This window comes from Octodon degus, unplaced genomic scaffold (assembly GCF_000260255.1).
Source record: "Octodon degus isolate 3935 unplaced genomic scaffold, OctDeg1.0 scaffold00197, whole genome shotgun sequence".
Taxonomy (NCBI): domain Eukaryota; kingdom Metazoa; phylum Chordata; class Mammalia; order Rodentia; family Octodontidae; genus Octodon; species Octodon degus.
The window spans coordinates 238,275-250,471 of record NW_004524773.1 but is presented as its reverse complement, the minus strand read 5'-3'; the positions used below and the strand labels follow the sequence as shown (position 1 = coordinate 250,471).

The 12,197-nt window shown below is 48.6% G+C and overlaps 1 protein-coding gene across 2 annotated transcripts in view; it reads right to left on the bottom strand.

Annotated features, from left to right (window-relative positions):
* Positions 1 to 4,343: 4,343 nt before the first annotated feature.
* Positions 4,344 to 12,197, bottom strand: part of Znf541 (zinc finger protein 541) — a 23,056-nt gene continuing 15,202 nt past the window's right edge. For both annotated transcript variants that reach the window (XM_004644266.1, XM_023704603.1), the window contains 8 exons: positions 9,318 to 9,381; positions 8,721 to 8,863; positions 8,270 to 8,373; positions 7,454 to 7,529; positions 6,921 to 7,009; positions 4,955 to 5,095; positions 4,606 to 4,787; positions 4,344 to 4,521 (listed from right to left, as the gene is read on the bottom strand). In XM_004644266.1, the coding sequence (XP_004644323.1) occupies positions 4,344 to 4,521; positions 4,606 to 4,787; positions 4,955 to 5,095; positions 6,921 to 7,009; positions 7,454 to 7,529; positions 8,270 to 8,373; positions 8,721 to 8,863; positions 9,318 to 9,381 (977 nt within the window). The remainder of the gene's footprint in view (positions 4,522 to 4,605; positions 4,788 to 4,954; positions 5,096 to 6,920; positions 7,010 to 7,453; positions 7,530 to 8,269; positions 8,374 to 8,720; positions 8,864 to 9,317; positions 9,382 to 12,197) is intronic.

Genomic DNA, 12,197 nt, shown 5'->3' with positions numbered 1-12,197 from the left:
GAGGCCAGGTGGAGGCAAGAGAATTGCCATTAGTCCCAGGCCAGCCTGGACTAGGGACACAACAATGATAAATCATGTTGATAGTATGTACCGTTAGCATGTGACCAGAATGACACTTCAGTGCTATCTTCGTAGCTGTATTGAGGCACCCTCTCCAGAATACTTGACCAGGTCTCTTCGAATCACTCAAGGCATGAAAACAAGGCTAATGCAAGATGTTAATCACAGGGGCAAATGAGGTGCACTATGTATGGGGATTTTTTTTTGGCACTGTCTTTGCAAATCTTCTGCAAATGTTAAACTATTCTTAAAGGCTTCTTTATATAAAACAAGGTTCCAGGGCCCTACCCTCGAAGGTTCCAATTCTGAATATGTGGTGGGGTGCCAGAGTCTGTTTTTCTTTACAGAACCCTCGATGGTCAGTAACCAAATAATCAGGTCCATTGTTTAAGAAAATGTTATCTGAGGTGGGTGTCAGCTGAGGAGGGTCACCCTGAAGAAACCTTAGTCCACCTCTCATCTTACACAGAAGGAACTTTCCGGAGCTACTGCTTGTGGTTGTGACTGTACTCTGACCACGGGCAGGTGGGGGGTCTGGATTACCACGAGCAGTTTCAGTTCCGGGTCTGTCAAGGCCACACTATCATAAAAGCTTCCATTTGTTTTAACCTGTTAAATTTGAAGGTAATTTGTTATGCAGCAATAGATAATAGTCCTAACATTTAACTCAACTTCATTTCCAGAGTTCAGTCACTTAGGTGGGACCCAAGCAACAGCAAGTGGCAGCAAGGAAGTGCTCCTTAGGTGGTGGTAGTAGTGTTCAGGGCACACAGTGCTCCTGCTCAGTACTTAATTTACATTTTCTCACTTGACCGAAACACTGAGGGAGGCATTCTCCATCCCATTTTACAGACTAAGAAAACTGAGATTCAAACAGGAAGGCGACTTGCCCTGGGCCAGCAATGCTGGATGAGGGGCCAGGGCACAAGGCTAGGTTCATAGGCTCCCTGAACCCTTTTCCCTTAACCAAAGTGTTCCAACTGCTTCAAACAGCTGCCTGTTTCTCTCCCTCTCAAATACTAACTTAGCTGAAATGTGGCCCTTCTGTGTGACCCTGCGACAGTGCTGTCAACTCTGCTGGCCCTGCCTTCCCCTCAGAACGCAGCACCCACCAGTACATACGTGACCCCATTGCAGTGCAGTCGGGGTCATGCTGCCTCGCTAACAGCATCATCACAGCTGCCTGAGTCCCAACACTTCCATGGCAAATGACAGGTTCTGGCCCTAGTATGAACTGCTGAATTATTATGGCAGTCATCTAATATAGCTGCACGCAGGACTTAAAACAACAGCGTATCTTCCCCGAGACCACCTCCCTACTTCTTCTCCAATATGGCCCAGGGTGCAGTTTCCTTTCACCTTTCCTGCTGCCACAGGGAAGGCCCCAGTCAGCTCCTCAGATATTTTTCTTTTTTGTATTCTAGTACCCTCAGATATTTCTAAACATCTCCCTCAAACTCTAGCTTGAGCCAAAGTCCATGAAAGCCCCCGCTTTCCGTGTCTCAGGCCGCAGGACCTACCTGCCCCATCTGCCCTTGATCTTCTCTGGGTCTTTGGAGTTCATAAAGGCTTCTTTATCTTTCCTATCTCTTTATTGGCTGCCAAAAAACTTATCAGCAGCCTTGAACTTTTTTCCCTTCTGCCCTACCTGCTTGCAGTATGACCATGAACAAGCCTGTGGACTCTACTTAGAAAACACACCCCTTGCAGACAGATAGTGAGGTTAAGCTTAACAGCCTAAGTTGTATGGTAATAACAATAAGCTTGTCTTCTGGATGGTTAACAACCTAAGTTTGCAGAAAAAAATTAGAGAAAAAGGAGGGCTGCAAGGAAAGCCAACATTTTGGCCCTGGCCTTCTAAGGTCAATTAAGATTCAGGACATATGAGAACCTGTACTGTAATGTCATGTAACTCAGTAGTGTCCCAAATTTTCTGATCAAGGAGATTATGGGGCCAAAGAGGAAAGTGATCGATGATGTAGAGTGTGCCTAAGGAGAGTCACCTGGAGAGAAAACATTCTCTCAGGCCTTCACAGAGAGCACACTGGCCAAGCAATGGCCGTGACTCATCCACATGGCTGACACTGACAAAGGTTCTACAATCTGAGGTACAGGATCTCAGGATCAATCCTGAGGGGATTTCACTGACCTTATCAGACCCAAAAGCTACAACTCTTGTTGCATAGGTCCTACTTTACCTTGGTCTTAACCATCCAGCAGAAAAGTATAAAAATGAAATATAAGAAGTAAAGCCATGCTGTTATGTTGAGCTATAGGGGACTCAGATCAACAATTTCTGACACTGCCAGTGAAGCGGAAGACCCAATACTATTAAGGGCTACTGGACTCTTTTAGAATATTTTACTGAGTTTACACACCTATAATATTCAAATAACGGAACTTAACAAAAAAAGGGGATACCGATGTTCACTTTGTATCTGTGTATTCAAAGTTGTTAGGATAGATAAATAGTTACATTCTCTTAATGAATAGAGTGATTTGTTCTAATGGTATTTGTAAATAGGATATCATGTCTGCATCTTGTACAGCAATTAACCACTAGGAAGAATGTATGCAATGTGTGAATTATTGAAACTGTCCTACGAATTTGATTTGAAACTGTCTCATAGCTATTTGTTTATCAATAAAATTATGGGAAAAAATAAAATAAAAATAAATAAATAAAAAGGAACAAAAAGAAAGAAAGAAAGAAAGAAAGAAAGAAAGAAAGAAAGAAAGAAAGAAAACACATCCCTAAGCTCCATGCTTTTGACACTCTGCCGCTACCCCAGGCCAGGCCACTGTCATCTCACCATGGGGCTTTTGAGCCACTTTCCGGGCTTCCGATCTTGTCCCTTGAGGTCTCTGCACTGCACCAGAGAGCTCTGTAAGTAGGCCCTGTGGAGGGCCTTCACCTGCCTAACACCCCAGGCTAGTTTCCCAAGCAGTCTGCACTTCACTGGGCCAGCTCCCACCCTCCCCTGGCCGTGCACCTAACTCTGTGCTCCTGCACTCACTAGGACTTGACTTTTTATTTTCTTCCATTTATTTGTAGGCAGCACAGTGGTCTGCCCTACCCAGTGGTCACTGTGGCTTCTTCCTCTTTGCCTGGCTACAGGGATTCCAGCTTTGATCAGGTGGCAACAAACTTGAGAGGACACACTAGTTTTTCCTTGTCCTACAGATAGATCTCCATGGGCTAGGACAGCTGGTTGTTTCCTTCCCACTGCTGGGACAGCATAAAGCTGAACTCAGGTTGCCATCCTGGCCCATGAGACCCAAGGGACAGTCCCTGGGGACTGCTGCAGGTCTCCCTGGCTCTTCAAAAAAGGGACAGGAGAGGAGGTCACACTCTTCCTGCCCTTCTGCAGGCGGGGGCTGTGTGCAGCTGCTGTGCTAGCCTCTGTGGCAGCCTGGGCACCCTGCCACCTTCTACGTGGGTCCCTCACCTCAGGCTGAACACTGATGTCCTGGTGACTCAGGCCTACCCTGCATCTTTTGTTATGATGGCCCAAAGCGCACCTTGTTACAACCTAAAATCACCTTTTTTGCTGCTTATTACCACTATCTTTCAGCTCCTAAAAACAGAACTCTGTGGGGAAAGGGCCTTTCCCCTCTTGCTTTACTATGTCCCTGCTTTGCAGGGGCAGGAATTGGTGCTTAGTAAATGTATGATGACTGAACGCCAGCAGGACACACCCTCCGGGGTAGGCAGCGGCACTCACAGCAGGTGGCTGGAGCTCAGAACCTCTTCGGGACCCACAGCCTGTGAAGTGGGAAGACAGCTGCTCAAGAACCCGATTTAATAAGGTTTTCACACAGATACATAAAAAAATACACCTAACAATGTACAAGTCCTCTCGAGATGGGGGACAGGATCCAGAAAGCAGAGAGCCTGCCTAGAGGCAGGGCCTGGAGCTGGAGATCCCAGGACACCTTCCCACTGACTCTCTGCATCCTGGCTTTGGCTAACCGAGGTGAGGAACCCACGCTGGACGCTCACACTTAAGAGCTGTGCATTCCCCTGCTGCATGCAGTGTGGAAGGAGAGAGACTCAAACTCAAGAAAATGGAACATCTGGCCACACCTGTCAGGGACTCAGCAGCTGTCCAATGACGGCTTCTCTGCCTGTTTGTGACTAAGTGGCCACAGGTTTGCTAGGGAAGCTGCCAATAGCAGACGGGAAGGGTGGAGAGGTGCAGGGAGGCAAAGCAGGACTACACGCCCTGCCCAGACCAGACCAGACCAGACCAGACCAGGCCAAGCCAGCTGCCCACAGGGAGTCACCACTGCAGGGGGCTGATGTCAGTGCCCAGTTCCTCCTCCTCCTCCTCCTCTTCCTCTTCCTCCTTCAGTGGGAAGGGCTTTGCTGGCCACTTCACCCTGAGGACAGGCTCTGTGTGCTCCTGCAGGCGGTGTCGCTTCATGTGGGCATTCCGACTCTTGATCTTGTCAAATACCCTGAAGGGTTGTCAGAGAACACAGGGTCAGGGTGAGGAGGGAGAGGCTAGGGTGGTATGAACACCCAAGGCTTGGGCCAGGTACCTCTCACACTCTCTGCATGGAAAAACGCCTTGACTTTCCACACTCCCTGGTGCCTCAGGGGTCCGCTTGGGACCTGCACTTGGGCTGGAGTTAAGGATGGACTCCCTCCTGTAACTCTTGGTCTTTATCTTTAACTCAGGTGTTGGGCTGTGGCTGGGTCTGTCCTGAGGGCTACAGGTGACCTGCAGTGGTGAGCAAAACAAAACAGGGGCACTGACCTTGCAGCCCTGAAAGGCAGAAGCAGTGAGCAGGCAGAGCTTCCCTCAGGGCCACTTCTCCATCTCTGGCTGGGCCTGAAGTGGCTATCCGACCACAGGGGCCCGCCACCCTCTCCCTCTAGAGCCTCTACCTTTTCTTCTGTCCTTTCTACTTCATCCAGGTCTCTCTTGACCCTCTTTTCTAGCCCTGGAGCTCGGCCACAGTCAAACTTGATCATTTTTTTCCAGATGTAATAGTACTCAACACATTGTGCCACTGTTTTTGTCTGAATCTAGTGGAAGAAAACAGAAGCAGACTGTAGGCAGCACCTTACAGTCCCTGCAGGATGATCCTACCGCTGGCCAGCTGGCACCTGCCCAAAGCCCTTCCCCTACAACTCCACTCCCTGTGCTGCAGAGGCAGGGGCTGCAGCATCCCTCCAGGTGGCAAGTGCTGCCACAGTAGTCACCAGCCCTTAGCACAGAGCGTGAGAGCAGCAACCCCAGCCCGGGAGCTCTTCCCTACAGAGAGATGCACGCAGCGCTCACTGCAACCTCAGACCAACAGCTACATGGTTACAGCAGGGACTACACTGAATGCCCTCAAACCAGGCATGGTGGCACAGGCTTGTAACCCCTATACTGAGCAGGGTTTAAGCATGACGATGCCAAATTCTAGCACAGCTTACACAATTTATCAGTTTAGTGAAACCCTGAATAAAAAACAAATGTATTTACAGAAGGGCTGGGATGTAGTTCAGGGTGAAGGCCATGGGCTCAATCCCCAGTATGGGATAAAAAATGGGGGGCAAGACACTAGCTGTCAGTTTACAAAGCACAGTGAACTGTGAAAGTGGACTCCCACATGAGTCTGGCCTTCAGCTCACTCTGTAGCCCAGACTAGTCTTGAACTCACAATGATCCTTTTGCTTCAGCTTCCTGAGTGCTGGGGTTACAGGTGTGCACCACCACACCTGGGCTCCTTTTGCTTTTTTGAGACAGGGCCTTGCTATGTAGTACAAACTGGCCTTGAACTCACGGCAATCCTCCTGCCTCACCCTCCCGAGAGCTGGGATTATAGGCATGCCAACACACCTGGCTTCATAATTGCTTTTGGCGGGCTCATCCCACCCTGAGGGCGGGGCTGGCACAGCATGTGGTGCCAGGGATCAAGCTGTAGTCCCCGGCGCTTGCCTAAGCAAGTGCTTTAGACTGCTGAGCTATCTCAGTGGCTCTACAACTGCTGTTTAATTGTCTTGAATTGGAAACTGCTGAAATGACCATCAATTCATGAAAAATTAAACAAACTGTGGAGTGTCCATGCCATGGAGTACTACTATTCAGTAGTAAAAGGGATGAGTTGTCAATATGTGCAACAAGGACAAACCTCAGCCATGTGGAATACAGGAAGCTAGACAGACCAGAACACATGCTCTGTGGCTGTTCCATTCATGGAAGGATCTAGGAAGTGCAAATGGATTTAGTGACAGGGAGTGGTATGGGTGGTGGGTCCCAGGGGGCAGAAGGAAGCTGTGGGGGGCCGTAGATCTGTTATTCCTTGTCTTGGTTATGGTGATGGTTTCCAGGTGTGTGAATATGTCAAAATTTACCAAACCTTGTACTTTCATTATGAGCAGCTTCAAGTACCTCATATTTAAAAAAGAAGAGATAGCTAGGTGTGGTGGCACATGCCTGTAATCTCAGCACTTGGGAGGCTGAGGTGGGAGGATCACTGTGAGTTTGAGACCAGCCTGGGCTACCAAGTAAGCTCAAGGCCAGCCTGAGCTGCACAGTGAGACCCTGTCTCAAAAAAACAAAAAAGAAAAAGAAAAAAGAAGAAATAAAAGCAGCAGACTCGGGCGGGGGAGATGGCTCAGTGGAATAAGCGCTTCCCTGGCAAGTGCAAGGGCCTAAATTCGGTCCCGGTCCCCGCCCCACCACCGGAAAAAAAAAAAAAAACAACATACTCTTCTATTTAGTATGCACGCATGGGCGTTTCTGCCTCTTGTGGCCAGCCAGAAGAGACAGTCTGGACAGGACAAGGCACAGGTGAGGGGTGGGGCACTGGGCGCCAAGGGCCCTCCCACTCCTCTGTCGTAGCTGTTCTAGCTGCCTTACCGTCTTGTGTATCAGGTAGAAGTCCTTCTTGTGGGCACAGAATGCCTTCTTAAAGAGCCTCTTCTCCATGGGGGTCCAGATGTCTGAACCTGTCAAAGAACACATCCAAGAGGACACTCCTCCAGTGGGGCCTCCTGGTGAAAGCTGCTATCACTAAGCACCAGTCACCTGCCAGTCTCCTGCCATCCCCACAAAAGCCCACAAGGTCATCCCTGCCCTTGGCTGTACAGATGTGGCAGCTGAGGCCCCCATGGCTCACTCCAGGTTTCAGGTTCTACTGGAACCTGAGGTGACTGTGGCCCTCCTATCCCCTGGTTGAACACAGCTCCAAGGGAACAACTCGACCAGGAGGGAGGCAGACTCCAGTGAGCAGAAACCTGTGCCTGCTGAGTTACCCTGGAGGGACAGGCCCTTCCAGAAAGGCTGCTGAAGGGCACAAGGGGAATCCAGGAGGCAGAGGCGGAGCCCCATTGCGCCAATTTGTTGGAGGGGATTGAGCCACCCCAGCATCCCAGCAGCCTCTGACCAGTCACCTGTGTATCGATAGTCAGCCAGTGGGTGGGTCCTCGGCTTCTGGGCTCCTCTGAGTAAGAGCATCTCCAGGGCCACCTGGAAGGAGAGGAGGGGAGGCCATTCCCAGGTACGAGGGCAGTGAGGTGCAGGATCATCGTTGGCCTTTCATTCATTTGAACAACACTCACAGGCAACCCAGAGTTCTGATCCTAGGGCTGCTCAAGGGGCTGGGCTGCCTGGACCAGTGAGTGGCCAGGCTGGGGCTGGTGACAGCAGCATGAAGCACCCTTCAGAGGGCAGCTATTATCTTTCCCACAGAGAGAAGACATCCTTGATTAAAGAAGCAGTGTGTACTCCTTTATTCTGGCACAAGCTCCTTATTCTATCAGGGACTGGGGCTTGGAGGAGCACTCTAGCTCAGCACCCCATTTTATTTTTACTATAGCTGTCATCATTAGCTAGTAAGTTGCTTTTTACTTTAATTTTTTTTTTTTTTTGTCTTTTTAAGGCAGGGTTTTGCTGTGCAGTTCAAGCTGGCCTTGAACTCACTTTTTAGCACAAGCTGACCTCAGACTCAGTGATCCTCCTGCCTCAACCTCCTAAATACAGAGATTATAGGTGTGCACCACCATACTAGCTTAACTAGGTATTTAATTACTTGATTATTGAATCAGTGTCTTGCTGTGTAGCTCAGGTTGGCCTTGGACTCACAAGCCACTGAAGAGGGATGGGGAGCCTTCCTTCTGCTGGTCTCATTTGACATTTCCACACCCATGGCACGTGTATGCACCTCCAAGCCCTGGCCGCAGGAGAGCAGGGCGCCCCTACCACCTCACCTGAACGCTGCCCTGGGCTTCATGTAGGCAGTGCAGGGCAAGCTCCAGGTTGGTGCCCCCTCCCGGCATCACGCTGGAACACGCCACGTTGCACAACTCTGTCACTGTGGTTCCGGCGGAGGTGAGAGAGTGGCAGGAGTGAGTGAGGAGGAAGACACCAAAGGAGTCAGCAGGGGCCAAGGAGGAAACCTTCCTGGACCTCATAGGGAGGCTGCTTGTCACCTCCCCTCTGCGTATCTCCCTCAAGGGGAAGAGTCCAGGTCCAGCACAGCACTGACTCTGGAAGGCCTGGCCAGTTGCTGTGGGTGAGGTCAGCAGGAGACTGCAAGATGGAGGAGCTAACCCTTTCCCCTGCCCCTCCCCAGGGACAGGAGGAAGTCAAGGGGACAGACTCCTTGGAGCAGAAGGGGAAGGAGGGGCCTTGGGAACCCGACCCTAGAGCCATGGCCACCTCTGTCCTGCGTCTCCGTGTTGGTCATCACATCACCCCACGGCTTCCAAACTAGAGAGGCCACGTGCTCATCAGTTCTGGCCAGAGACCTTTCCTGCAGCTCTGGGATCTCAGCCTGAAAGCGGCTTCCTATGTTGATGTGTCTGAAACATGAGACGCAAAGATGACAGGAACAGAGATGAGCTGTGTGCGCCACTGTCAGCCGAGGCCTGCTCTGGGGACACCCACTGCCATCTCTCAGACACAGCCACTCATCACCCTGACAAGTACCAGGTGCTTTGGAAAGCTCTCCAGGGATTCTCCTTGTTCCTCTGTTTTTCTTCATGGCCAGATTTACCACTTGGGGTATCCCTCTAGGATAGGGAGGTACCCGCTGCTACCCTGCCACTTCTGCCAGCTACAGTCCACAGAGCTCACAGGTCTCCCACTGTGCCATCTTGCCTCATACCTCTGGAGCCATCCGCAGCTTTTCCCCCTGGGAGCCTCTGCAGCTAGACCTGCCCTTCCCATGAAAAAGAAGCCCTTGGGAAAGCTGACACTGGTACCCCAGAAGGTCACTCAGAAGGACCCGCAGGTTCTAAATGTGTTCCAACTCACGGTTCAATGCTGATTTTAGAATCATCCTTCACCACACAAATGGTAAAAGAGCCATCCACTTGATCTAGAAAACACAGTAAAAAGCCTCAAGAAGATGACTAGATGTGACCCCACATGACCTTGTGAACATAGCTGAAGATAGGCTGTTAAGGTCCCGTGGGAAGTAGAAGGACTTCTGAAAATATAGAGAAAGAACTACCTAGCAAACAACAAACTAATAGATGAAAATAACACATAGGCATTAAAGTAATAAGTGAGCCAGGTGTGGTAGTACATGGCTGTATTCTCAGCACTCGGGAGGCTGAGGCAGGAGGATTGCTGTGCGGTTTAGGTCAGTCTAGGCTACATAGTGAGACCCTGTTTTTACAAAAAACAAATAAGGGGCCGGGGAGATAGCTCAGTGGTCTAAGTGACTGCCTGACAAGCTCAAGGACCTAGGTTCGATCACTGATACTGCATGCCACGCCAGCCCTGCACCAAGCTGGTCACTAAGACTGGATGTGGTGGCACATGCCTATAATCCCAGTGCTGAGGAGGCTGAGACTGGAGGATCACTATGAGTCCAAGCTGCATAGCGAGACCCTGAATCAATCAATAAATAAGTCTTTAAAAAAGGGGGGGCTGGGGAGATGGCTCAGTGGAATAAGCGCTTCCCTGGTAAGTGCAAGGGCCTGAGTTCAATCCCCAGTTCCGCAAAAAAAAAAAAAAAAAAGCCCCCAAAAAACTAAAAAGAGAAACCCAAGTAAATAAAATGAAATATAATAAGTTAAAGTCTTAAGAGGATACAGTATTAGGAGAAATATTGGGCCTGCCAGATAGTTCAGCAGACTACAGTGCCTGCTTAGGCAGAGCACAGGGACCAGGGTTCGATCCCTGTAGTACAGTGTTGGCTATGCCCCCAGGATGCCCTGAGCCAGCGATTGAGGCTGGGTGGGGTGGCACACACCTGTAATCCCAGCTCTTGGGAGGCTGTAAACAAGCTGATCACTATGAGTCTAATCTAGTAGTGAGACCCTGAATACCCTGTAGACCCTTTCCTAAAATATACCTAAATAAATAAATAAATAAATAAATAAACACCAAGTAACCCTAACTAACATCTGTAGCACATGTCCACTTCAGAAGAGAGCATGCTCTCTCAGGGCATGGGCAATATTTTCTAGGACAGAACACATTTTAGACCAGAAAACATCAGCAACACATTTGTGAGGATTAAAGTCACAATATATTATCTGACCATGTTAGAATTTTTTTTTTTGTATTTTAGGGAAGGGTCTGCAGGGTTTTCAGGGTCTCACTACTAGATCAGACTGGTAGTGATGCGCCTGTTTACAGCCTCCCAAGACCTGGAACTACAGGCACGCACCACCACGCCCACTCTCAATTGCCATCTCAGAGCACCCCAGGGGCATAGCAGGAGGGGGGATCAAACCCCTGCCCCTGTGTCTGCTTGCAGGTGCTTTAATCTGCTGAGCTATTTGGCTGGCCCCACAATGTTAGAATTAAATTAGAAACCAATAGAGAAAAAATACGTAGAAATTAAATGCTATACATCTAGCAATTAATGTGCCAAGTCCTAAAAGAAATTAGAAAATACTGAAAACAAGAGCATAACATTAAAATTAAGAAAGGTGGCTAAGATAGTGCTGCAAGGGAAATTTAAACTGTATTTACACTTACAAGGAAGGAAATTCTGGTCAGCTATGGTGGCACACACCTGTAATCTCAGCACTCAGGAGGCTGAGGCAGGAGGATCCTTGTGAGTTCCAGGCCAGCCTGGGCTACAAAGTGAGCTCAAGACCAGTCTGAACTACACAATGAGACCCTATCTCATAAAGACAAAATAAAAAAGGAAATTCTTGGCTGGGTGTGGTGGTGCATGCCTATAAGCCTAGCTCTCAAAAGCTGAGGCAGGAGGATTGTCATAAATTTGAGGCCAGCCTAAACTAAACAAAAAAAGAAAACTCTTAAATTGATAACCTAAACTTTCATCTCAAGAAAGTAGAAAATATGAGCAATCTGAGCTCAAAGGAAGCACAAGAAAAAAAAAATAAAAAGAAAACAAATAAATAAAATAGAGATTAAAAGAGAAAAATAAATGAAACTATATTTTAGGCTTTTTTTTTGAGGGGGCTACTAGAAATCAAACTCAGAACTTTGCACTTGCCAGGTAGGTACTTGTGCTGCTGAACTAAATCCCCAGCCTCAGAAAAACTTAAAGGATCAATAAAATTGACAAAACTTCTGCAGAGGGATATAGGAGGAAAAGGAAGAAGAGGGGAGAAAAAGAAGAGGAAGGGAGCTGGGTTATAGCTCTGTGGCATAAGTGCTTGCTCAGCAAATGCAAGGTCCTGAGTTCAATTCCCCTGTGCAAAAGAAAAAAAAAAACAAAAAACTACACAGCTAGACCCTGCTTTATGGGGCCCGGGAGATGGCTCAGTGGAACAAGCGCCTCCCTGGCAAGCACAAGGGCCTGAGTTCAATCCCCGATTCCGCAAAAAGAAAAAAGAAAAGAAGAAGAAAAAAAAAAAAAGAACAAGAAGAAGAGGAAGGGAGAGGTGGTGACATGAAAAGGTAGTATCATTACTAATCTAGCAGAAGTAAAGGATTGTAATGAATACAGCGATGCTGGGTGGGCGTGGGGGTACACAACTGTACTCCTAGTGGGCAGAGAGGGGCAGAGACAGGAGGACTGCCATGAATTCAAGGCCAGCCTGGTCTATACAGTGATTTTATTTTTTTTTTTCTTTTCTTTTTGTTTTTTTTGCGGAACCGGGGATTGAACTCAGGCTCTTGTACTTGCCAGGCAAGTGCTTATTCTACTGAGCTATTTCCCTGGGCTCTATACAGTGATTTTAAAGCCAGTGTGAACTACATAAT